Source organism: Macrotis lagotis, chromosome 1, assembly GCF_037893015.1.
Source record: "Macrotis lagotis isolate mMagLag1 chromosome 1, bilby.v1.9.chrom.fasta, whole genome shotgun sequence".
Classification (NCBI taxonomy): domain Eukaryota; kingdom Metazoa; phylum Chordata; class Mammalia; order Peramelemorphia; family Peramelidae; genus Macrotis; species Macrotis lagotis.
In genome coordinates, this window is record NC_133658.1 from 188,907,032 (window position 1) to 188,934,638 (window position 27,607).

The 27,607-nt window shown below is 39.6% G+C and overlaps 2 protein-coding genes across 6 annotated transcripts in view; one reads left to right on the forward strand and one right to left on the reverse strand.

Annotated features, from left to right (window-relative positions):
* FDFT1 (farnesyl-diphosphate farnesyltransferase 1) overlaps positions 1–5,482 on the forward strand; it is a 61,652-nt gene extending 56,170 nt beyond the window's left edge. For all 3 annotated transcript variants that reach the window (XM_074209516.1, XM_074209517.1, XM_074209515.1), the window contains one exon: positions 1,849–5,482. In XM_074209516.1, the coding sequence (XP_074065617.1) occupies positions 1,849–2,070 (222 nt within the window). In that variant the 3' untranslated portion in view covers positions 2,071–5,482. The remainder of the gene's footprint in view (positions 1–1,848) is intronic.
* On the reverse strand, positions 4,247–27,070 carry CTSB (cathepsin B). 3 transcript variants are annotated; one of them, XM_074209519.1, is made up of 10 exons: positions 26,966–27,070; positions 12,022–12,170; positions 10,924–11,012; positions 10,388–10,502; positions 9,635–9,753; positions 8,129–8,214; positions 7,118–7,264; positions 6,537–6,653; positions 5,912–6,040; positions 4,247–5,388 (listed from the first exon to the last, which is right to left on the reverse strand). In XM_074209519.1, the coding sequence occupies exons 2-10, from the start codon at positions 12,145–12,147 to the stop codon at positions 5,291–5,293; spliced, it is 1,026 nt and encodes a 341-aa protein (XP_074065620.1). In that variant the 5' UTR covers positions 12,148–12,170; positions 26,966–27,070; the 3' UTR covers positions 4,247–5,290. The 3 variants fall into 3 exon arrangements, with proteins under 3 accessions (XP_074065620.1, XP_074065621.1, XP_074065619.1); XM_074209520.1 differs by lacking the exon at positions 26,966–27,070 and adding an exon at positions 26,225–26,330; XM_074209518.1 differs by lacking the exon at positions 26,966–27,070 and adding an exon at positions 12,601–12,724.
* Positions 27,071–27,607: the final 537 nt, after the last annotated feature.

The window sequence follows — 27,607 nt, forward strand, 5'->3', positions numbered from 1 at the left end:
AAAAAAATTTTTTGGGGCAGCTAGGTAACACAATAGATAAGTACCAGCCCTGAAGTCAGGAGGACCTGAGTTCAAATTTGACCTCAGACACTTAATAATTACCTGTGTGACCTCAGGCAAGTCACTTAACCCCACTGCCTTGCAAAAACCAAAAAATAAAATAAAAAAAATAAAAAATTTTTCCCCAATTAAACATGGAAAGATAATTTTCAATATCCATTCTTTTTGCAAGGTTTTAAGTTCCAAATCTGTCTACCATCTTTCCTTCCTTCCTTTCTTCCTCCCCCTCCTCCATGACAGCAAGTATTCTGATATAGGTTGTACATGTACATTCATATTTAACTTATTTACTTAGTTTTGAGAATTAGAATTAAAACTAAGGGGGGAAAAACATGGGAAAGAAAATCATAAATGTTTTAAAAAAATGAATGTAGTATATTTTGCTCTATATTCAGATTCCATAGTTTTTTCCCTTTGGACAGGAATGGTATTTTCAGTAGCAGGTCTCTGAGGATTGTCTTGGATCACTCAACTGATGAGAGGAGCCTTTTTAAGACCTTTAGTTACAAAGGGCAGAAGGAGATATAAGATGATAGCAGAGATGGAAGGATAAAGAGGGGATTTTGTTCAGGATAGGGGAGACAAGAACTTGTAGGCAATGAGCTGGTAGATGGGCAGAGATTGAAAACAAGTGAAAAGGGGCAGCTAAGTGGCACAGTGGATAGAGCACCGGAGTACCTGGGTTCAAATCCGGTCTCAGACACTTAATAATTACCTAGCTGTGTGGCCTTGGGCAAGCCACTTAACCCCATTTGCCTTGCAAAAACCTAAAAAAAAAAAAGTCAAAAGAGTAAGGATTGGGGTTAACAATTGGATGGAATGAGATCATTTAAGCAAATGGATCAGCATGGTGAAGAAAGAGTAAGACCATTTCATCATGTGAAACGGGGATGAGTAAGGAGAAAGGGAGTTTACAGTGAACACCTTTCAGTTTTTCCTATAAAATATGGGGCAAGGTGCTCAGCCAAGAAAATGGGGAGAAGGGTAATTGTGGGAGATTTGAGGGAGAATGAAAAGGTTTAAAAGAATCACTATGGACAATGGGGATGGTATGTTGATAAGGAAGGTATAATAGAATTGCCTTACTGCAGTGAGAGGCCAGTTGAGGTTGTGTGACAGAGTTGTAGTGGGCCCTTTCAGACTAGTTTTGTTATTTTCTCTATCTTCTTTCATCAGCATATGTAGTAAGAGTGAAGGCTGCAAATGGTGGGAATGATTTTAAAGCTGAGATTTGATTGGTATGATCAGTGAAGAAAACAGTGTGGATGGGGGGTGGGGTGGAGAAATAAGGTAAAGGCAAAAGGGCAGTATTGCTTTGAGCCTGAAGTAGAAAGACTTATGTTCAAATCTAGCCTCAGAGACTTTCTAGCTCTTGTAACCTCAGGCAAGTCACTTAACCTCTGCCTCAATTTCCTCGATTGGAAAGTAGAAATAGCATCAATCTCTCGGGGTTGTTGTGAGGATCAAATGAAATGTTTATATTTCCATTATCTTTATTTGCCAAGTACACAGTAGTTGCTTTTTAGATTTGCACAGGGTCACATAAATTCCTGTTTATAGTGGGGATTGATTGAAGTGCTCAATTCATGATGAAAGATCTATATGAATTTCTTATAGGTAGATATCCACAATAGGTCGACTAGATCTAATTTTGAATTACGTTCCCAAAGTAACATAAAAGGAACACATTTAATGGGGGAGGGGGTTGAGGTGGGGGAAAGTCATCTAAAGATTTTTTTTTTAACAGCTTCATATTTTGTGATTTTTTTTTTCTCCTTCCTCTGACAGATTTATCAAAGAATTCCAAGCTCAGACCCATCTTCCAGCAAGACAAAGCAGATTATCTCCTCTGTTCAGAAACAGAATCTTCCCAGTTGTCAACTAGTCTCTCGGAACCATTATTCCCCTATTTACCTATCATGTGCCATGCTTTTGGTTGCACTAAGCTGGCAATATCTCAGCACCATGTCACAGGCCACAGAAGAGTATGTTCAGGCCGGGGAACACTGATTCAGAAGTCAACCCTAAGGCTAAAATTCAATATTCAATGGAATATTTTTAAATTTTTTTTCATCCTTTTAAAACTCTACAATGACATAAGCTCTCAAAAACTGAAATGCTATTGAGAAGAATAAAAAATAAAAAGTGGATGACCTGATCTGTTACTCTGCTTAGCTGTCAAAATTTCTACTCTACAACTTTGTTCAAATAATTGTGTATGAGACTGCCAGAGATGTTTTCATAGGAACCCTTCATTACCTATTTAACTGGAAGTTAACTTGGAATTTTGGACAGTCCAGTGTGTGTGGGTGTGTATGTATGTGTATACGCACTCTTGTGTTTTTCTGTTTCTTTTCCAAATGTGTAGAAGACTTTTGTCATAACTCCGTTTTTATTTGAACAGAGAATGAACGTCATTAATGTTTATGAAGAAGTAATCTATCGCATGAGGGTCAAAGGCTAATCTGTCAATCTTCCTGATTTTATTTTTTGAAGAGGTTTGTTTCAAAAGAAAAATAATGACTAATTCCTGTATAGTACCTGATCCCATTCTAGGAAATCTGCTTGCTAAAATTTGTAAAAGTTTCTATAATAAATATTTTTAATAACCTGTGATTTGTGAAAAGTAAAAAACTTAAAGGTTATGGTGGCATTTAAATTAGGCTTTCACTACAAAAATGAGATTAGGGAATGAGGTTGTAATGTGCCTTTCAGTTGCTCAAAGCCATCCAGTTATATCTGCCAGTTAAAGAAATCTTTGTAAATTTTATGGTGTGAGAATGCACATAGATTAGAAATGCCTAGTTACTGATACCAGTCTTTGATTTTTAAAGGTTTGTGCTTTCTTTGATGTGGTTACTCCTATGGATGAAAATTAAAGTTCCCTCTAAAACTTGGCAGCTCTTAGGAGTTGGTTGTGGCCCCCAAATCCCACTAGGTCTGGCAGTGAAACCATAGAATATCTGATTTTGTAAGGGAAGTCATATCATAGATCTGTTATTAACTTGCTATCTAATCTGTTCCAGTGCCTGTTCTACACTGTATTAAACCTCTCACACCACAACTTCTAAATCCAAATCTGTCTAGTTTCCTTTTAAGAATAGCACATGTATTATAATAGTATGTCTATAATATCTTGATTTTCTCCTTTGTTCTGGTATTTGAGGAAGAAGCTTTACTTGAACACAAATCTCTCTAGTATTCCTTCTGTGATTTTTCAATTTTTATTTACCGTTTGCCTACGACCATATAGGTGCTCCCATATAAGTGTCCCATTCCCTGAAGCTATTCCCCTACCTCTATTATGACTAAAAAAAAAAATTGGGGGGAGGTATAGCTAGCTTGATGGTGCTAGAGATCAGGAAGGCCGAGTTTAAATATGACTTACCGTGTCCCTTAAAAAAGATCACTCCACATCTCCATCAAAAACCAACAACAAAAAAAACCTTGGTCTCCTTTAGGGTTAAGCTATGTATTGTTTCTCTAACTTCTGTCCATAATAAGTTAAGAAGGTAAACTAGTTCTCACTTTCTAGCTCATTTAATACATCCCAGCAAACTGTCAAGATTTTGGGGAGAAGGGGGGCGGCTAGGTGGCGCAGTGGAAAAAGCATGGGCCCTGGAGTCTGGAGTACCTAGGTTCAAATCCAATCTCAAACATTTAATAATTACCTAGCTGTGTGGCCTTGGGCAAGCCACTTAACCCCATTTGCCTTGCAAAAAAAAAAAACACCTAAAGGTTTGGGGGAGATGGATTGATGATTTTGAAGGGATAAATTTATAAAGTTTGACTTTAGCAAAGCTATTTAGATCATAATCCTGCCTTTGCCATTTTAATACTATCTTTGTTATTAAACCTTAATTGGCCATCTGTTTCTTCATCTAAAACATGGCATCTGAAATCTTCCCACTAGTTTCAGAACCATTATTTCTCTCACATGTGTCATGCTTTTGGTTGTACTAAGCTGGCAATATCTACGTCTATGATCCTATAAAGTAAAAGAAAGTTAATGTGACAAAATAAGGATATAAAAGCATAAAATGTTTTTTTTTTAAAATAAGAAAAATTCTGATGAATCCTGGGACTTCAGACTGCCAAAAGGAACTCTTGGTTTAGTTAGTATATAGTCCCTATCATTTCAGTTTGGGCAGAAACAACACCACAAAAAAAGAAAAAATACAAAGTATTTAGGAGAAATCTTTTATTGGCACAAGGGTTTCATTCAATCACTAAAACCAATAATGAGACTAAATTGTTTGATGGGTAAAGAACAGAGCCTGTTTCTCCTGCCCATCATCTTCCACTCTCCCCAAGGACATCAGAAGGGGAAATACTGCTCTTGGAGTGATAACTTTCCCCAGCTTTCCTTTTAAAACCACAAGCTCAGGCTTCTATTGTGTACAACTAATCCTGGCTACTTTTCTTTATACCATGGTAAACTAACAAAAATAGATTTATTTGAATCCAGCCACAGAAAAGACCTAAAGGTAAGTGCAATACTGCAAAGCTTGAAAGCTTCAGGCTGACTGGCACAAACAGTGGCCTAAGGATGGGTAAAGCATAGTTGGGATTGTTAGCAGTGAGATTTGGAATAGATTAGGATTCCAAAGCCTTGGGGTCCACCCCACAAAACCACCTCACACCCCCAAAATTATTTGGGAATCTTTTTTCTGAGACTCTATCTACATACTTTCTACTCAAAAAAAAAAACAAAAAAGCTTTGTTCTCCATCCTGATGGGAAAAAAAAAATCAACCACACCCTTCCTTCCCTTGAATCATTGGTTCCTGACTTCCAGTCTCCTAAAAGATTGGGGGTGGGGTGGGGCTGAGGAAGGGGGTTGCAGGAGTTAAGCCAATAGGGAACTGGGAGACACTTGTAGAAAAAAAGATCTTTTTAAAGAAAACTTGTGTCTCAAGTGTAATAATACACAACCAGCAGTGCTAATCACAGAATTACTCAAAATGAAATGGCATGCATTATTAGAGATGGGAGTCAAACCTGTTATTGATGGAACTAACCGACTCCACAAGAATTCAGCTCAAGCAGATTATCAAAAACCCAGTGATTTGTAAGATCTCTCCCCATAAACCTTTCTCTTTAAACAAATGCGAACAGAGCATCTCTCTCCAGCTCCAGTCTTAAAATATACATTTCTTCCATTTGCTTCCCACCCATTCCCAAGTTTTTTTCCTTTCTAAAAAAATTCAAGCAGGACCAATTGACAACAGTTAGATCCTCCTCCAATATTGATCCGTTCGAGGAATTCCAGCCACAATTTCAGATTCTATTCCACAGTGATCCTTTCCACGGAAGAATTTAAAGAAACCTGAAGGAAAAATAAAAAAGCCTGAAATTCATCTGAAGAAGTACTTGCTTGAATCTCATTAGTCAATTAATTAAAGATTAAAACCATATATTCAGTTCCTTTTTTTTCTGGCGTGAGTCATTCAACCCCTTCAGAGCTGTCTTCAGAAAGGTGTACATGCAGTCCTGTAGGACATCTCCACCTCCCTCCCCATCATAAACCCCCAGTTGGCTTTGACTCCTTTTTTGGTGAGATGGAAAGCTAGGTGGGGCTGGATTTATTAAGTTATTTCTGTACTAAAGAGACCCAAAATGATTTGCACTGTTATTAAACCCTTTTAAGTACAGAAGAGGATGGGGGTATCAAGGTGGTGCAGTGGACTAAGCCTAGAATCTAGAAGACCCAAGTTCAGAAACAGCTTTAAGTCACTTAAGCTGCATGACCTCCCTAGGGAAGTCACTTTAACCCTTATTGCCTCTAAGTAAACCAGATGAGAATGGGTATTCTCAGGAATGTGTAGCATCCAGCATCTATTTTTACTCACCATTGTCACCCCAGTCTGTGTTCCAGGAGTTGGCAGCAAGCCAGTAAGGGATACCATCTTCCACACCCCAGCCTAGGATACGAATGGCATGGCCTCCAACTTCCTCTCCAGTAACATGCTGGTACACTCCTGTGAATAGTACGATGGACGACTGATGCTGGCTCAACTTCACATTATTTCCTCCTACCCCCCCCCCCTTAAAGGACATTTACTCTCAGAGTAGCCTTTATGGTTTCTCAACAGCCTCATTATTCTTAAATCAAGCAATATTAAATGAGTTCCCATTCTTCAGTTATGAAGAGAAGAAACTTGAAATTTTCCTTATAATAAGAATAAGCAGGGGCAGCTAGGAGGTGTAGTGGATAGAGCACTGGTCCTGGAATCAGTAGGACCTGAGTTCAAATCCAGCCTCAGACACTGTATGACCTTGGGCAAGTCATAATCCCATAGCCTTGCAAAAAATAAAATAATTAACAGTGGGGAAGGGAGGAGTAAAAAGAATGCTATATCCAGGAACCAGAACAGGATGTGAATTCCAGTAATAGAGATGGTGACTTCTGTCAGTTCTGGCGTCTCTGGACTGGTTCCTCCACCTTCAACTTAGGCAGGAATAATGAAAACTCACCAGACTTGTACAAGAGGAAGTCGCTGTAGACCACAAAAGCTCCTTCCACAGGACCATTCTTGTAGATCTCAGCCATGATCTCCTGCTCATTCGGGGGGACGCTATAAGAGGTCACTCCTGAAAGCCAAGGCAGAAGAGTCAGCTTGGGACTGAGTCTCAAAACCAAAGTATTTATCTCAGACACAACAAGGAAAGTTTTTTAAATATCCAATATAGGGTTGCAGTTTTATGCAGTCAGATGCTGAAGGATTATTCAGTATTCTCCTGCCCAAACATTTCTAAACACTGAGCATCTTGGGCAAGGGAGAGGAGTGTGCCTGTCTGTGCATTCTGAGGCACTAAGTTTCTGTGAATACACGCCAGCCCTACCACAATGAGCTACATTATGGGTCCCTGTTTCTCAGAGGGAAACTTTCCTTTGGTTTGGTTTTTTTTTTTTGCCCTGTCAACCTAGAGCTTAAGATAAGCTGTTGCAGGATACAAAATCACAACCCCAGAGACCCTTAAGGAAAGGAGATGGAAAGGAGATTTGTGGCTATAATTCTGGCCCTTCGCAGATATACAGTCTTGGTCCTGCTTACCATAGTGTTTATCATCTTTGTATTCAGAAGAATAGCCTACTTCACACTTTTTGTTGCATTTGGGAGTGTCTCCTCCTTCTCCAGTACAAGGAGGGCGGGAACCATTCACATGGTGCTCACATGGAGGGATGGAGTAGGGTCGGCAGCCTAAAGGAACCAAATAGCAATCTTGTAGTTACTCTTCTCCTACCCAGAGACTTTGGGTCCTGGGAAAGGTTTTCCTGGAACTAATCTCTATCCAGCCCGTATTCAATGTATTTCTCCCATGAACTCATAAGCAAGATATTACAGTAGCAGTGTGGAGACAAACCAGAATACTAAAATTGAGAAAAACTGATAAAGCCTTTTAAATCTTTTCATCCAGCTTATTTTCTTAAACTGGGAAAATATCAACCAAAATATTTATGCAAAGAAATATTACATTGGTATTGTTCTTCATACAACTCTTGATACCTTCTTACCTAGGACTGTTTTCCTTTAATCTTTTTTGAGAGCTATTTTTCTATCAATTGTATTTTCTAATGTATTTCTCCTAGCCAATGTATCTTCCACCCCCCCACCCCAAGAAATCCATCTCTTCTTCTAACAAAGGAAAAATAGTTTATAAAAACTAAACACCAACTTAATCAGTTAAATCAACACAAACAACATTCTACATCCATAATACCCTAATTTGGCAAATAAGGGAGGGAAGCTGCAAATCTAGTATTCCATTCACCTAAGGGAACTGGAGACAGATATTATTGCTATTTCATTAAAAAAGGAAAATGGGGCTTGTCCAAGATTATATAGCTAAAAATTCAAACTTAGGTCTGTTGATTTCTAGTCTAATTATCTCTTTATGATATTATACCAGGGAAATTCTTCCTTTAGAAACCAAATTTCCAGGACAAACCAGTCCTTCCCCTAATTCCACCACAAGCAAGGCCAAGTAAAACATTGCTTGCAAGAAAGCCACACTTGGAAATTTATGAACATTCTAACAATATACTTTAAGGGACTGGTACTTACCCACATGAGAATCATAGAGGCCACCAGATACAAGACCTTTCTTGATCCAATACTTCCAAGCTCCAGAAGGAAAGCCACCATTACATCTGGAAGAAAAATCCAGACAAAGAACAAGCTATTGAGATGACAGTTGAGGTTCTGATACTAGTATTTATCTTAGATAGAAATGATCATAATCAATGAGCTAGTTAAGGCTTCCTCTCATCTCAAAAAGTCACTACCATAAAACCCTTTCCCTGCTTCCTGGTTCACTTCTTCCATGAAGAAATACTACTACTGTGGTCTGTGGTCTTCAGACAATGGTGGTTAACATTACCCAATTATCTGTGAGTCTTTTAAAAAGTAATCCAGGCAGTGGCAGGTAAACAAGGTAAACACTGAATGTGATGTGAAAATCAGACTCAGAATGTCAGAACTAAAGAGGGACCATTAGATCTAACCTCTTCTTTTTATAAGAAAATGTTAATTTCTGGAGGATTAGAAGACCAACAGTGATAGTGAACTGCATAACACTCATATTGTATAAATTATTAGGTATTATTGTATATGTATAAAGGTATGCGAGTATATACATACATACATTGTGTGTGTGTGTGTGTGTGTGTGTGTGTGTGCCCCCTAAATCTTTCCCAAACATTTCTAACCTTTGAGTGACATTTCAGTGTTCTAAATGGTGGTGCCCAGAAGTGAATACAATAATCAAGCTGGGTCAGACTAGTATAGCAAGATCACTTCCCTTGTCTTAGATGACATCTAAGATGACATCAGTTTGACTGCCAATCACCACTGATTCCCTACTGAGTGTCTTGAAAGTTTAATAATTTAATAATTACTTTCTAAGGGCTAGACCTTAGATGCTGACAAAGACAAGTATGAAATAATGCATTCATTCAAATTTGTATCCTATTTGGGAGTGTCTATATGCTTGTATACTTTCTAGAACTTTTATGAAATTACTGTAAAAAAATAGAACTAATAACTTGGGTTCTGATGGAGTCTAATCCTTCTCCTTTGCTATCTTCCATATCTTGATCAGATATTTGGAGTTAGGAAGCATCTTCAAGGTCATCTAGTCCAATCCCCTTCATTTTACTGATGCCTAGGAGAGTATAAAATGACTTGCTCAAGGTCACTCTGGTATAAAGTGGCAAGTAAGGATTCAAACTCAGGTTTTTTGACTGCATAGCCCAGAACTCTTTCCTCTGTACCTTGCTACAGACTTCCCTACCCCAAAGGATGAATCTTGATCCTTGCTTTTGCATTTTGGGGGCCTCAATGGGTTAGCTATTTCCAAAGCATTTTTTAATCATACTGATCTAAAGTACAACTGTCCAACAGATCTACAGGGGCTGTTATACACAATATCAAGAGAGGTGAGGATGTTCGAGGAATGGTCATGTATTTCTCCTTTTCCCACTGGTTCTTGGGAATCCTCCCAGAAAGCAGTTAATGGCTATTGATTGTGCTTGGATCCCACCCCCAGTGTCTCTTAGTATCAAGACTCACCCTTCCCCACACTCAAATCCACAGCAGCTAAGCAGGTCCTCAGCAGACACTTCTACATTGGCATTTCCATCAGTGTGCACACAGATCCTGTCAGAAATGGCCTCAACAGCACCAAACGCCTGCGGGAACAATTCTGCCAGTTAGATCTTACTTGAGATCAAGGACCAGTATCTAACTGTGATAACTGGGCAACCACAACTCCTTCCCCATAACCTGATTTGTGCCTAGACTTTCCTTTTGGAAGTCATCCTCTACTGGTGCCGAATTTAATGGCTTTGTTGTTCAACCTTAAAAAAGAACTGTGGACAGTAAGTCCATCTTTCCCTCCCTCTCCCCCAAAATACCCTCTCCCTATAACTTTTGCTGATGATGGAGGTGGGTAACAAACAGGATGACTTCATACAAAGCAAAATAGTGGTCACAGCTTGTAGTACAGGATGTCTGGTCCAGGTAGTAAAAAAGGAAGTAGAAAAAGACTTCATCTAGATCAATCTTTTTATTTTACAGAGAGGGAAAAATGAGGCCCAAAGAAGGGGAAAGGACTTTTCAGGGTTACTGAGGTGTAAGTATCATACAAACTTTAAGCATTTTCTTTTCACTGTCCTTGAGAGGGAGAAGTATTAATTCATTTGGCTAAGGCCTCACTTGGTTTATAAATAACCTAGGCTCCTAGTGGACACCCAGTCTCTCCTTACTTCCAAGTCAGAGGTGGGATCTGCCTCCAAGTGTCTTGTCTCTAGCTATCATACTTACCCAGCAAGAGCCACAGGAACCCTGGTCTCTAATTTCCTTGATAGTCGGGCAGTTTGGCCACTGTTCCCGAGAATCAAAACTTTCCGGTAGCTTCATGCCATCAGCCAACATTATTCTGGGTAAAGAACACAAGTTTGTTTCATGGGACTAAATGGGATTGTTCTGCCTCTCTCCACATCCCTCAGATTAGGGGGAAGAGGAGAGGAGAAGGGGAATATGGGGAGTATGGGCTTTAAGACAGTTCCAAATGAATCAATCAGAAACAGAGTGTCAAGGAGCAACAGTTTGTCTTAGACTCAAATGACCCTAAGACCTAGTAGCCTTCTCTTGGTCTCATTACCACATCAAATTGAGTCCCAGGTTTTGGGACTGTTATTAGTTTATTATATGCATTGAGTTAAAAACTTCTGAGACTACAATTACAGTAGAAATGTAATAAATACCTAGAAGAAATTTTGGGGTCATGTGATCTGAAGAAGGTTGTGATTCCCCCACCCCTAATCTCCTCAGATCGTGCCCTTCCCAGAACTCAATACCTCTGAGGTAGTAGCTTGGCTCCACCCATGAAGGTACCACAGAGTTTCTTTACGTAGCTCATGTCCGCATTACGGAAGTTGTGCCCAGCCTAAAACAAAACTTACTGGTCATTATTGAGCAATAGGAAAAAAAAGTCCCTCCCCCCAAAAGAAAATAATCAACTAGTCATGTTAGTTAGCACTCATTACTGGATCACTGAGTTTACCCACTGGCAGACATTCACTAGATGTATATTAGCAAACTAAGGTAACTTAGTTCAATTTTCTAGTAACAAAGAGCCTCATCAACTTTTTTTTTTTTTGGACCAATTACATTTATCTTTTTCTTTTTAAAGATTTTATTTTGTTTCTACAATTTCCCCCCTATTCTTGCTTCTCTCTCCCCCAGCCCCCCATAGAAGGCAGACTGTTAGGTCTTTACATTGCTTCCATGGTATACATTGATCTAAGTTGAATGTGATGAGAGAGAAATTATATCCTTAAGGAAGAAAAATAAAGTATAAGAGATAGCAAAATTATATAAGATAATGTTTTTTTTCCCTAAATTGAAGGTAATAGTCTTTGGTCTTTGTTCAAATTCCATAATTCTTTCTCTGGTTACAAATGGTATTCACCATCACAGATAGCCCCAAATTGTCCTTGATTGTTGTACTGATCATCAACTCTTAAAATAGCAGCTTTAATAGCCTCACCTATAGAGACCATAGAATTCATGGATTTCAAATTCTGAAGAGTTAAAAAACTCAACAGAGAGTTTGTGGGAGACAAGAGAGGTGGTTGCAGAGAAAGCAAATGAGGTTATTAGAAAGGATGAAAAGAAATTTTGCAATCTTAAATGGCTGAACAGTGAGATACACACTGAGTAATTGCTAATGGGAAAAAAAAAGATTTACATATATATATATATATATATATATATATATATATATATATATATATATAAAATTGACTTAGACTAAATGAATGGCGATTACAAATTTAGTCATAAATGAGGTTAATTGGGCAAAGTACAATATGGTATGCTTTTAAGACAAAAATGCTTTAATCCCAACAGCCTAGTTAGTAGCTGCTTTTGAGCTGCACATTCCCAAGACAAACCTTCCATGTAGTATTGAGTTTGTTGATGTGGTTGACCATTTCATCTGAAAGAGGAAGAAAGGACAATCTGCTCCGAGCACTGGTCAGTACTACCAGGCTGCACAGAGTGGCCAAGAACCGCCACATTTTGAAATGAATTCCTGATTTACCTGGAAAGAGAGGAAAAATCTCATGAAACTTTGTTTGCTTGACTTATAAGTAAGCCACATTTCTTCTAATGTGGGAATAGAACTATTCCTACTAGGAGTCAAGAAGCCTAGAATAGACAATCAGCAATCTAAAAGTAATATGACTTTAAGCAAGTCCCCCTTTCCTTTCTTGGCTTCAGGTTCACCATTTGAAAAATAAGACAAAGATAACTTTCTAGTTTCTTCTGGGTGCCCTAGGTCGTTCAGGCAGGAAAGAAGATATCTTCTAATGGCTTACTATCTGCTCTGCCATTGGGAAAGGGGGAGAGGAAGAGAGAAAGAAGCAAGAATTTTTAAGCATCTACTCCACTAAGGTTAGCTCTATATCCCTAGAAATGTCTTCTAATCTAGTGACCCTTGGGGGTTTGACAACCAACCCAAATCATCATACCTTTAGGACTCCTGGGCCTTTCCATCAATCTGCCCTGTGGTTAAACTTTCTTGTATACACTGCTATCTTCTCCATTTGGATAAACTCCTTGACAGTGGGAATTGTCTAAATCCCTTTCCATCTATTTAATCGGCAGGTTCAATGTCCCCACCTTGGAAAGTCTACCCAAAGAAAACCCTAAAGATGAGAGAGAGAGAGAGAGAGAGAGTATCAGTGTCTCTTCCGTGTCTGTGGCCCTCACAGTCTTATAATGATCCTGGCTGGCTTCTTGCCATATAGAAGCTTTCCCTGTGTATCACTTTGCTCTCCAAATGACAGGCTTATATAATAAAGTAACATGATCTGCATGTTAACACTCTACAGAGTATCTTTGCCTCTGCTCCATTGCAGGGCCTTAGGGTGGTGGTATGAAGTCTCAAGGGATTTCCAACTTCTTTCATTCCCTTCTGGCCCAACTTACAGGAAACCTTCCTGTACCCTCTATTCAATATGAATGGAAAATATATTTGCCATGCATAGAAGTTTAGTATCGGATACTCATAGCAAATGCTTAGGGACACTAAGGCTGAAAAGACAACTTACTTGCCCAGGGTCATAGTAAAAGTCAAGGGCAAGATTAGAAATCTTAATTCTAATTGTGCCATGAGTATAATTTGAAGAGAAAAATAAAAACTGAATGCTGTGCAATTATAAATGATCAACTTAGACCAGAAAACATTAAAGTTAGACTTTGTTGATGAACAGACTAATTTGGCTGATTTTTCAGTTGATTTTGGAAGTATTCTTGGCAAAGATACTGAATGGTTTGCCATTTCCTTCTTGAGCTCATTTTACAAATGAAGAAACTGAGGCAAACAGTGAGTAGCCCAGGGTTACAAGTTAATAAGTATCTGAGGTCAGATTTGAAATCAGAAAAACTCATTTTCCTGACTCCAGGTCCAGCTAGTCAACTCATCTTAAAAATGGGGATGATCAAAAACAAAATACATAAATAAAATATTTCCAAAAATAAAGTCTTCTCTCTCATGGGATCGGTCTAGTTTCTTATTTTTGAAAGCTCTGCTTTCCAAAGGCCTTTTCCATCTCTGACCTTTTACCTGGGCCAAGCTGCTTCCCCGATAAGCATGGTAGGTTCCCAATTCACAAGTTGGCTTATGTTTAACCTATCTGTTTGAAGTGGCATGCTGGGCAGAGCACTTGGCAAGTCCTGAAGGTGTGAGTTCAAAATTCAAAGACATTGTGTGGATTTGGTTCATTTTCAGTAAAATCTTAAAAACCTAACTCACAGGATTATGTGAGGATCAGTTGAGATTCTACACAGACCTTAAAAGCATTAACCATCATTACTATTATTACTAATGCTGATTATCACTACTAGTTTCAACCTGAAAATATTCCAAAGCCAATGGATTCACTGGCCTCCAGAGCTATTCCTGCAGTAGCACACAGATTCCTGACCTTTAAAGCCCAAGTCAAATGCCACCTTCTCTAATTAATTGTTTATTCAGCTGTGCCCAACTCTTTGTGAACCTGTGAACTATAACACACCAATAGTATCCATCAGTTTCTCTTGAATAGGACACTAGAATATTTTGCTATTTCCTTTTCCAGAGAATGGAAGCAAAGAGAAATTAAGTGACTTGCCCAAGGTCACACATAGTTAAGTATCTGAGGCTGGATTTTAACTCTGGTCTTCCTGAAGATCAGGAAGCTCTGTGCCAGCAGTCTTCTAACTGCCTCTTCCTCTTCTCTAAATCAACATTACTAATTAAGTACTATGATGCCAGGCACTGAAATAAACACTGCCAACATAAAGAAAAAGAGAAAGTCACTGCCCTCAAAGAGTTTAGTCATGGATGGGAGAGAGAAGACAAGGCAGCCTGTAGAATGAAGAAGAAAACCTGGGTTCAGTTTGAACTGCTGAACAGGGCTATGACAGACAACCTCAAGAGCCCTGGACTTCTCTCTAAAAGCTTCAATTTCCTTGACTGAAAATTGAGGGGTTTAATGGACTAGATTCTCTCTGAGGTCCTTTCCAGCTCTTAATCTATTCATGTGTAAAATCCATTTGTTAACTGGAGGTCAAAGATATAACCAAGGTGAGAGCTGAGGTTTGAGGCCAGGTCCTTTGACCTTAAAGCCATTTTTTCCCCACTACACTGGCTGCTTGATTTCCCTACTAGGGTAAAATCTTATCTCAGCTTTATCTCTTCAATGTCTAGCAATGTTTTTCAAGTAGGTTCTTAATATCTCAATCAGTAAATAAGAGTACTAGATACTCCTGAATTAGGGTGTCTAAGTTCACAGGAGAAAAGATGCTTAACTTATAAGCCCTTTACCTAAGATTTCTTGTTAAGACAATTGTATAGATTGATTCTTTTCATCTAGAAAAAACTTCTTGGAACTGAAACTTAGCCACCCTTCACCCCCAACCTGAGAAGGTAGTTTCATTTTTCTTGTGGTGTGCTAAGCTGCTCATGTTCTGACAAAGGTCATATCCAATGTTAAGCTTAGTATTTTATATGGTAAACAGCAGCTATCATAGTAATTGACCCTCAATCTCTCATTTATATATATCACAATTAAGCTTACCCAATGCTTCCATCACAGGAAAAATGAAGTTCTTCTACTAACTTCCTGGACTTAATATTGGGCACATGTTTTCTACCAGCCAAAACCTAGTACACTGATAGGCTAATGGTCATCAGGTTCTCCTCCCCTTGTCAAGACATCTTAGGCTTAAAAGAGTTTTTCTCAGTCATCTGAACTGGATACTATCTCCCCAACAAGATAAAAGCCTGAAGTGCCCCTACAATGACTTCCTCATTTAGAAGTGTCCTCAATGATAATAGGGGCATAATAGTGACAGCTGGAAGGGACCTAAGAGTCAGCCAACCTAATCCTTTCCTTTTCCAAATAAGCAGTAAAGTCCAAGGTCACTTAGGTAAGTAGCAGAGTCAGGATTTAAACCTAAATCCTCCTACTCTAAATTGAAGTAACATTTCCTTAACCTTGGTGTTTGATGTTTATTGTGAAACTCTTTTCTCTTTAAGATTCTGAAGGGGTGTGTGTGTGTGTGTGTGTGTGTGTGTGTGTGTGTGTGTGTCTAAGGTAAGATTATCACATTAGAAAATCTAAATCTCTATAATCTGCCAGCTCTGACATTCCTTTTCTTGGATCAAATTTATAGCCTGCCAAATGAACAGTCTTACCAGAGGCACTGAGAAATTAAACACACACACACACCAGTATTGGGTCAGGTGAAACTTCAACACCATTCATTATACTGATACCATGCTGCACTTTTCAGGCTAATCTAGGATTTAAAATTCAGTGAATTCAGGGAAGCAAAACCAAACAATTAAGTTAACAGTTACAAATTAAATCTTAAGCTGACCTAACACACCATTTACTGCAAAGTCCAAAAGGAAGGACAATGGAAGTATTATTTTCTCTCCGTTCATATCAAGAAAGCCAAGTCAACTTCAGAGAGTGGTCTGGAAAAATTATGTCAGGGGCAGCTAGGTGGATAGAGCACCGGCCCTGGAGTCAGGAAGACCCGAGTTCAAATTCATCTTCAAGACACTTAAATAATTGCCTAGCTGTGTGGCCTTGGGCAAATCACTCAATCCCATTGCCTTAAATAAAAAAAAAATTTTAATTATATGTGTCAAGGCTCTGTAATATTAGGTTCACTCTTCATCTCCTTTCCATCTCTCCCTCTCTTAGCACACTACCTAGGTCTACTTAGTAATTCCTTATTAAAATGCAGGCTTGCCTTGTCACCCTGCTATTTAACTCCTCTTTTGCCTTCAGGATTAAATATGTCTGCTTGACATTCAAACCTTCAGGTTTCCCCCTTATTGCCACCTTTCCAAATCTTCCTATACCTTCTACAACTCCACTCCCTACTTTTTAATGCAGAGACATTAGATTCCTTGTAGTTGTTGCAGTCAACCCCTTATGTTTTCTTGGTGAAGACATTAGAGTTGCCTTGTCATTTCTTTCTTTAGCTCATTGTATAGAAGACAAACTGAGGCAAACAAGGATAAGTGACTTGCCCTGAGTCACATAGTAAGTAAATTGTCTGAGGTAGCATTTGAACTCAGAAAGATAAGCCCAGTGCTCTATTTATCCACTGCTACCTAGCTACCTCCTTACTGTTTTTCAAACTAGTCACTCCATTTTCCTAATACTAGACACGTTTTTGTAGTCTGTCCCTGTCCCTCTTTCTTTCTATCTCCTGGCTTCTCCAGCTCCCTTCCAGTCCCACCTTCTAGGAAGCCTTTGCTATATCAATTCTACTGCTTTCTCTGATGATTATTTCCAATTTATCCCATATATAGCTTGTCTGTGTATAGCTATTTGCACCTGGTTTCTCATTAGATTGTGAGCTCCCTGAGAGTAGGGACTGTCACATTTCTATCCCCAGTCACTTAATAAAAATGTGTAATAAATTAACAATAAGTAAAATTTGATCAAGTTAACTTTCAAAAAGATGTCAAAATAGCCTTCTTAAGGCACAAGTCTTAACCATATAAGCAACCATTTCAGTCTTTTGGCAATCATGAGTGTCTCTAAGATAAAACACTTGTGCATCTGATATTTATGGTCAGTTTTGTTATCACCTTATTGAATGTAATAGTATTTTCAAATAAAATATGTGACAAAAGTTTATGATTTTGTATACAAAGTTTCTAGTCCAATCTCTGCAATTTACTAGTTCTGCAAGGCATACCTGAAGCTTAGAAATTTTAAGAGGTTCATTTGTATAAGTGTCAGAAACTAAAGATTTTCTAAGAAGTCTAAGAGAGGGACAGCTAGGAGATTCAGGAGGACCTGAATTCAAACACTTAAGCCTCAGACACTTAATTCCCTAACTCTATGACCTTGGGCAAGTCACTTAATTCGACTGCCTTGCAAAAAAAAACACAACAAAAGCAAGAAGTCTAAGAGGAACCATAAGATGTGTAAGATACTTCTACTCTTCAAAGGGAGCAAGAGGTCTCATTTTGGAAAGTCACTGGGACATTGCTAGACTTCTTTTAATACATTCTGTCTATCCTCCACACAGAGGAAAAGATTAAAGTCTTTACCAGATTTCTTAAAGGTTGTAAAAACTGCTTTTACATCATTAATTAGAACCTTATAGCCATTCTTAATTAGCTCCTAACTAGGTTCCCAAGTCTTTTATTTGCTGGGACCCAGCCACTCCAAAGAATTCTTCTTAAATTATTAGACAGGCTTAGCCAGCTCTCCTATAACCTCAAATCCATCCCCAAGTAATGGGCCTTTATGATCACAGTCAATAATTTGACCGCACCTGTCTGTTCCTTATAACTAATACTTCTCCCCCCCCCCAACCAAATGAATTATACTTACTAAATAGCCTTCATTCAAAAGATGGTTATGGAAGGCAATTTTTGTTTCTTTTAAAATTCCAAACTTCAAGATAAATATTAAAAGCAGAGCAGAAGGAAGGTTGCAAATGAAACCTTGACTCTCTGGTACACTGCCTGCCTTTTCCTTATAAATGTGTTTCAGTTGTTTTGCTTGTCTATGTCCTTCTGTCAGTCAAAAAAAGCCTCAGATCTTTGACTCTAACTCTGGGGAGGGGTGGGAAGAAAGGGTGGTGGGAGGAAAATCCTTTAACTAATATACAATCCCCATATCGGTTTATCTGAAGACTTGAGTCTTATTCTTCATCTTGAGTCTCTAACCCATATTAGCAGCAGGAGCTATTGAGAATTGCAGTTTTCTCGCATGTTGAAGGAAAGATAAATAGAAGGGTAGAAGTGGAGTTGAAGCTTCAGTTGGTTTGCTGATGTGCCTGGCCAGTTTTTTCTATGTCTAACATGCTTTACTCTAGGACTTACCACACTTCTATTTCCCCTCCCCCACTTCATGCTGCCTGTGCATGATTTGGAAACCCCTGTTCAAATAAACTTTGTTTATTTACAGACTATATCTGATAAAATATGCTGACAGTACACTTTGCATGCTCTTGAGGATTAGGGATGAAGGGAAAGAACAGGGTGGAAGAGCATAAAAATGGAACCCATGAGAAACAAAGTAAGCCCACCTACTGCCAAAAAAGCTTCAGGCCCATTCTTTCTGTTAGAAGGTAGCTAGCGTGCACTCATTAGTCCTATCCTAAGTCATCATTTCATTGTCCAGAATTCTTAAAGTCTTTCAGTTACTCAAAATGTCATTGTTCTTTTGTTCATTCCTTAAGGCACAATACTGCTTTAGATGTACCCTATATATCATGTACCATAATATGCTTGATTACTCCAACTGGTTTAGGTAACTCCCCAGGTGGTAGACATCTGTGCCTCCATGGAACACAGAAAGTTTAGATGAATTGCCCAAGATCTCAAAGTCAACGTGTCAGAACAGAACATGAATCCAGATCTTCTAGTCACTTGCCTTTAGAATCTAATATTATTTTGAAAATAAAATGGGAACTAAGGATGTCTCTGTGAAAGAATGTCATATAGATTAGAAACTAAGCTTTATAGTTGTGTGACCCTGAACAAATCTTTCTGAACCTCAATTTCTCTTTAAGATATGAATGAGAACCTATAAATATCTACTTCATGGTATTAATGAAAGGTTAAAATAAGAACTTATGAATGCTTTGCAATTCTTAAAAGCACCAAATAAAAACTGGCTACCACCAAAACAACGAGGAATTCATTTGATCTTCAAAACTCTGTGAGGTTAAGGGTAGGTTTTATTAGCCCCATTTTACAGAGGAACTCTTCTCACAGAGAAATCTTCAAAAAGACAGAAAGGCCAGAGGCATGATTCAAGCCTACATTTTCTAGTAACAAAACTGGTGCCATGCTAAGACAAAAGTTTCTGTCTTGAATGCTGAAAAAAATAGTCTCAACAGACCCCATCTCTTTACTGGTATCTGTACCTTTGATGTTTTGCTTTGCTTTTCCTGCCCATTGTGGTTCCATTCATTTCTCATTTCTTATTTTCCATTCACTTATGAATTTGAAAAACATTAAGTGACAGACAAAAGATCTCAAAGATGTAAGATCCTGCCTCTGACATTTATTAGCCACATAACCAGGGCACATCTAAGACTAAGTTGCAGAGCAAGTTCAGAGTTATTTTAAAAGTTTTTGCTTGGGGTGAATTCTCATTCCATTGAAATTGCAGGCCCAAGAAAAGATTGCCACGTGCTGTGCTGGAGATAAGAAACTAGTCATTATGACCTACCTCATCACCCTAAGATGCAGGTGGTGCAAGTTTTATCACTTTTTCCAATTGAGGAGAATGAGAAAAATGATTTGCAAAAAGGTGATGAAGTTTAGAAAGAAACAGGAACTGAACTGAAACTCTGGTCTTTTGTCGAAGTCTTTCACTTTTCCTAATATATTCCATTAGCTAGCAAGCATTTAAGAGCTTACTTACTATCTGCCAATGATTGTGCTAAGTGCTGTAAACAAACAGAAAGGAGCCTTTCCTCTGGGATGGAAGGAGAGAGAACCTATATACAAATAACTCATGTGTACATACATACATTCTATCTCTATTTCTAGATATCATCTGCATAGCAGTCGAGGCCAAAATCTATAGATTCCCCATTTAAATCTCTTCTCTCAGTCTGCCCTAATAAAGATAAACTAAAGCTATCAGAGGACAACAAGGCCTAAAAAAGACCAACTTCTATCACCAGGCAGAGTGAAAGGAAAACCACTAAATGCTTCACCTGCCCTCAGACTGCACCCCATGACACCCTTTCCTCCATATAGGGCTGTGTATCTGCCCAAACAAAGCAGGTATTGGGTCCCAACTTCTGAACACCACCCATTGAAAACTGAAGTAACCTGCAGCCAATGCAAGGATCTTCCTTTCCCTTATCAGTTAGGTCAGAGTCCTTTCTGATCTCATGGGTACTTCTAAGGACACAGACAATAGCAGAAGTTACCAAGCTATTGTAATGCATCCAAATTCATCACCTGCTGCTAACAATTCTCTCCTTTACTGGTTGGATTGACCTTCACCATCTGGTACAGTTTATTTGCTAGGCCTTCCTAGCTTGGCAGAATCTACCTAAGAATGCACATTCTAGTGGAATAGTTCTTGAGAACCCAGGATTATCTCCCCAAAACATCAGGAATTTAGAGGAAGAATATATATATATATGTATATATATATATGTATATATATATATATATGTATATAAAATCCAGGAAAATTATCAACTATCTCACCTTTCAAGGAGGAGGACTAAGATATTCTGGTAGGAGAAGCTTTTTCCCATTACAAGTAGTCATTAAGACTGTTCCTCTTTTTTTTTTTTTTTTTTTAGGTTTTTGCAAGGCAAATGGGGTTAAGTGGCTTGCCCAAGGCCACACAGCTAGGTAATTAATAAAGTGTCTGAGGCTGCATTTGAACTCAGGTCCTCCTGATTCCAGGACTGGTGCTCTACACTGTGCCACCTAGTTGCCCTCTTCCTCTACGAGATATGAAATCCTTTAGGCCAGGGCATTTGAAGAAGATTCTTCTAACTAAGGGGGAGAATTATTCCTTACTTGGAGTGTGTGTGGTGAGGAGCACAAAAAGTAAACATGAATTTCTGTTGTAGAGATTTCATTTCATGGTTGCCTCCTGGTTTGCTGAATTGTTATATTGAACTGAATTCCTTTATGGAGGCTAACCTGAGAGAGATAGTTTTCTTTCACAAGATTTTTACAATGTTAAAATTATTAAACTTTTTAATAAAACTTTGGCTGAATTATACATATTATACATATCAGAAAAAAAAGTAGCAGCCATCAAATATATTCCAGTTATGCACATCAGTAAGTAAAAAATTACATACAATATAATTGCCTGGGGATGGGGGGAAAAGGAAAATCAAGGCCTCTTTTTAGAGATGACACTTGAGCTGAGCACTAAAAGGAGGCAGGATTTCCAAAAGGGGCCCATGAAGAGAGAAAGAAAGCCCATTTCCCCATATTTAGAAAAACAATGGTCAGGGGGCAGCTTAGAGTCAGGAGGACCTGATTTCAAATCTGCCCTCAGACACTTAATAATTACTTAGCTGTGTGTGATCTTGGACAAATCACTGAACCCCACTGCCTTGCAAAAACTTAAAAAAACAAACAATAGTCAAACAAATGAACTAGGTACAACTCAGTTCTGCCCATAGTCAAACAAATGAACTAAATACAACTCAGTTCTGCCCATAAGTAATCCAGTCATAAGTTCCAATTTGGTGCAAAAGGGGCAGCTGGTACTCAATAACTCCTTTTTGCTTGCCTGAGTGAATACTTTTCTGTTGCCCTCGACCACATCCTCAAATAGAAAGATCAGGTGAAGAGCTTCTTTCTCTTCCAGAGAGAAAAGGCTCTGAAATCAGGAGGACCAGAGTTCAAATCTGGCCTCAGACACTTGATACTTACTAGTAGTTTGTGCGACACTATCACTCCAACTTTAATTAGGAAGAGCAGTGCTCAGCAGCATCATGAGATCACCGTTCTTAATCTAGTTCCCCCAGTTACTTCCTATAAGGGGCAAATACAACTGTTCTAGGAGAACACCATCAATGATTAGGAAAATGGATTGACTATAAGAGGCATAGCATCACCTCTGCAGGAGCACAAAGTGCAAGAAAACTGCAATGAGCATTGTCTAAACCCTAGAAGTATAAATAGAGAAGGAAGGAGGCTTTAAAAAAAGAAAAAAAAAAGCCAAGCACTTCCTTTCTCTAATTCTCATATGGTCTCACCCATCCTCCTAGACATCTGGTTCAAAACCTCTTCTTCCCATTTTCTGAGAATTCAACCACATCTCGTATGCCCTTCCAAGCCTAGTTATTTTAAAAAATGCCAAGTTATTTTAAAAATTTATTGACTGACAAGCCAAATTAATTCAGCTTTTATTTCATACCTAAGGTTGAGAGGAAGAAGATTCTCCACTTGTTTTAAGCACAGGGTTGTCAATCTAATTTAATTCTAAATAGCAGTTTAGAGGGACAGTAACTTCATTCCTCCAGAAGCCCTCCTCCCCCAAGTCATTTTAGGGCTACAAATCTAGCATTCTTAAGCAACAAAGATTCACAGTCAAGATTGAGCAAGAGTTCAGAGAATAGTTTTCTTCCCCCAAAATAAACATTAATCTCTGAATAAATCTTATCTTCCCCTAAGTCTTTCCAAGTTGAATTCAGTGAAGTATTCAGTCTTCTTAGTCAAGGTTTGGAAAGGAGATACAAGGGTTTGAAGAGAAATACATTAAGATCCTTAATCCAAAAATTCAGTTTCTTCAAAGAAATTAGGATTCTGGGAAGAGGGAAGGGAGGAAGAAAATAAATAGCATATATTCTCATTTGGGAAAAAGGATTTAGTCCATAGCATTGTTTCTGAATTGATAAGTGAATAAGGTTTCAAACTAGGAGATCAAGAAAAATGGGGGGGAACTGCTCTTCCTCAAAAAAAAAAAAGGCAGAAGGAAGTACAGCTTAGTGTAGTTTTCATTTCAATTGAGATGAATATATTAGTAGGATGGAGATGACAGTGTCTTAATAGTTCTGAAGTTGCCTCTGATTATTATTAGTTATTATATAGTACAAACCCTTCCTCCCTCCTCATTTTAGAGGGGGAAAAGTAAGGGGCCATTAATAGATTAGTGACAAAGATGAGCCTAGAATCTAGAAAGGACTCTCTCATCTATTGCCCTTTTACTTTTAGGAAACAATACGTTTTCTCTTAGAACAAATGTTGTATTTAGGGCAGCTAAGATTTCAGTTTCTCATCTATCTTAGAATTTCTCTGTTGTTCAGTAGCTTCAGGGTTTCAAATACTGACCAGGAGAGACAAGATAAATGAAGCGTCAAAAAAAAGAAAAACAGTGATCTTTTGAGAAACAAAGTCTCTAGACTTTTATTCCTCATTTGTAAAATGATAGTGGTTGGACTAGATGGTCCTAGTGTTGCTCCCCTTCAGCTCCAAATCTACCCTCCTATCAACCCAATCTGTTCTAAAATATATCAATTTCTAAAATTATGTTTATTCTGTGACCTATTGGTCAACCCAGTTTCTACCTACTTTTTTTTTTTTAGGTTTTTTTGCAAGGCAAACGGGGTTAAGTGGCTTGCCTAAGGCCACACAGCTAGGTAATTATTAAGTGTCTGAGACCGGATTTGAACCCAGGTTAACTCCTGACTCCAGGGGGTGCTTTATCCACTACCCCACCTAGTTGCCCCTCTACCTACTTTCAAGAGTCAAGACAAGTCATTCATTAAGTAAACAAAATCCTTCCACTTCCCCTTCTGGCCTAGCTATATTATCTGCTATTTGAAGATCTCAATAGGATACTCCAGAATACCTGAGGTTATATCTAGGCACCAAATATCAGTAGAGCCCTGCAACTGCATTCCAGACAACTCAAAACCTACCAGAATTAGGTTAGTAATTTTAAAAGCTCAAAACTGAATAGAAACTCATCTCTTCTAATGGAAAAAAGTGACACAAACATACTATTGGTGGAGTTGAGAATTCATTCAACCATTCTGTGGAACAATCTGGAGCTATGCCCAAAGGGTTTATAACACTAATCCTACTCTTTGACCTAGCAATACCACCAAAAGAGAAAAAGAAAAAGGATCTACATATACAAAAATATTTATAGCAGCTCTTTTCTGGTGGTAAAGAACTGGAAATTGAGGGGATGCCCATCAACTGGGGAATGTACAAATTGTGATGCAATTATGACGAAGCATTATTGTGCTGTAAGAAAGCAGGGCGCTCAGAAAAATTTGCAAAGACTTATATGAGCTGATGCAAAGTGAAATGTACTATGTACAAAGCTACAGTAATATTATAAGATGATCAGCTGTGATTGAAGGATTTAGGATAAAAAAAAAATGCTATCCATCCCCAGAGATGGAACTGATGGTATCTGAATAGGATGAAGCATTTTAAAAAATTTTTATTTTCCAAATTACATGCAAAAATATTTTCAACATTCATCCATTTGCAAGTCTATACACATTCTACCACACCTTCGTTCCCCTCTCTCCATGTTAGTGAACAATCTGATAAAAGTGGTATGTGTAGAATTGTGTTTAATGTATTTCCATATTAAATATGTTGGGAAAGAGGAATTAGAACTACAGGGGAAAACCATGAGTAAGAAAGAAAAACATAAAAGAAGATTTCAAAAGTGAACATAGTGTGTGAAGCATTCTTTTTAAACTTTATTTTTCCTGAGGTTTTTTGGGGGGAGGTTGTTTTCTTTTCACAAAATGACTAATATGGAAATTTTCTGCAAGACTATACACATATAACCTTTATCAAATTGTTTACCTTTTTACTGGCAGAAGGGTGGGGAGAGAGGAAGGGAGAGAATACAGAATTCAAGAGTTTTAAAAACTAAACTTAAAAATTGCTTTTACATGTAACAGAGAAAAAAATATTAAATAAATTTCAGAAAAAGAAGCTCATCTCTTCTGCTTTGAGACTAGCTAAATGTAATCCCAGTCACTGGTATACACACTTTTACTTATTCATTCCAGCTTTTTGCAATCTGGCTTCTGCTTTCTCAGTTTCTATGGGCTAATTTTTATTGATTACTTTCTTGATCTTTCTGTACCATCCAGTACCTTCTCAGTCTCAGGTGGCTCATTCACATTCCATCCCAAACTGTGGATGTATATATAGCTTAGGGCTGTTTGTGGGCTTTCTTTCTCTCTACTCTCTGTGATCTTATAAACTTCAATGGTCTCTAAGAACTGACATTTACTACCTACCCTTTTGGCCTTTGAAAACGCATAAAAAGTCCAAAATCTATATCTAAACCTTGACTCCCTCCTTAGATATAATCCAAGGAACAAGTGATAATGTAAGATGGGTCCAATGGAATGCCCCAATAACATGCAATTCAAAATGTACAAATTATCTACACTCACTCTGCCTGAGTTATTCAGAATTTCCTAGTCACTCAGCCAACATTTCTGATCATTAGAAACTTGTGGTTTCGAATTCTACAATCTCCTTTGTACTGAAGTAAAATCAGCCACCCTAGTTCATCTTCTCTTAAAACTAGGCTATTGTGCGTTGGTTGACCTGAAGTCAAGTCAGATCTGTGTCTGGCTGTGTGACCTTGGGCAAGTCAACCCTAACCCCACTGCCCCACAAAAACAAACCAAAAAATGACTGGATTATAATAGCTTTCTCTTTCTCCCTGGCCTTTCTGCTTCCAGCCTTCTCCAATCTAGCTTCTGAATGAACATTCCCACCACACAAGTCTGACCAAATCCTCTTCCCCTCAAGAATGACTTTGTATTTCCTGCAGAATCCTGAATTTGAAGCCTTTTACAATCTGGCTCTTGCTTTTCTTTGGGGCGTCTCCCCTATCCCCCCTTTAAACCCTTCCAAGACACATTATTCCCCTTCGCCCCCCACAACCCACCTTGAGTTCTCCAGAACTTTTAGCATCCTGTCTCCTAACTCCTTGCCTATTGTCCCAAGCTTCCATTGCAGTCCAACCTCACCTCCACCTCTTAAGACGCCATAGCTTCCTCCAAATTTCGGCTCATTTCGAGCCTAGCCCTTGCTTTTTCCCTCTCTCCGCCAGTTATTCAGCCGATATTTCATCTGATTACCTGTTTCTCCTTCCTGCAAAGAATGCAGTCTCCTTGAAAATGTTTCTTTTGTCTCTGTATCCCGAATATGCTTTGCGGCATAATCGCAGGGACTTAATGGCTGTTAGACTGGTTTAGTAGGTACTGGATAGGACAGAAAACCTTTCTGGGAACCAATCAGAGCTTGCCCTCGCCCCACCCGTAATGGGAACTCGCGAAACCCCTCCTCCGACTTTCCCACAGCTCCGGGGACGGCCACGAAAGCCCCAGGGGAATCTCTCCTGTCCTGGCTTGCCCAGCTTGGTGGAAAGGGCGCCGGGTTCCAGGAAGGTCATCCCCGGGCGGCGAGGCCCACAGAAGCCTGGTTGGCCAGACCCGCCCGGCCCCGGGGTCGCGGGGGTCCCAGGGGGAGGCCCGGGCGCAGCCCCCTCAGCACTCGGTGCCAGGAGCCGGCGGGCGGCCGCCCCGGGCCCGGCTCAGCCGGCCTCGCCTCCCCCGGGGCTTGCGCCCCCAGCCCCAGGGCCGGCCCCCGGGGGTCCGGGAGGGGCGCCTGGCTGCGCGGGGGGCTCTGCCCGCACAACAGAGGACCTTTATGCAGCCGGCACGCGGCAGCTGCGCCCCGGCCCCGCGGGCCCCCCCATCCCCAGGTCTGGGATGTCGGCCTCCCGCCGCGGCCCCACTCCGGGGACTCGGTGAACTAAATGCAGCCCCAAGCTGCAGACCCCCGCCCCCCCGTGCAGATGCTCCCGCGACCCCACTCACCGCCCCTCCTGCGCGGACCAGGCCGGCTCAGCTCCCCGGGATCCTCGGCTCAGCCCAGAGCCTTTATCCCGAGCCCCGGCCCAACCCAGCCGGCCTGGGCCCCGCCCCGGCCCCCGGCCCCGCCCAGATGCTGATTCATTTCACGTGATTCCTACCCAGCGGCAGGGGGGGGGGTCCCAGAGCTGGGGGAGCGACCCCCTCCTCCTCCCTACCCCAAGCTAAGAATCTGGACATCACCCCCTACCACAAGGCGAACCCATCCTGGCGAGCTCAAGCTCACTTCTTCCCGGGAAGAAACAAAGATGGTTCAGATGCCTCCTGGGATGCTCACAAATGACCGAGCTGAAGCCTGCTTTTCGAGCCTGTCCGAGATGCTTCCTTCTGGAGAGAACTTGATAAATAAATGATCAGAATAATGACTCGGGAGAGGATTGTGAAGAGACGAATAAAAGGCCGTGTGGCCTACAGCGGGTAGATGAGGCCTATGTTCTTCAATTAAATTAAGTAAACATTTATTAAAGACCTTGGGACAAGCCTCTGCTTTCTTAGGATCTGAAGAGGGAGACAACATGCAAACAAATGTATCCAAAGCGAGCTGTATATAGGAAATAATTTACAGAAGAAAGGCACTGGAATAAAAGG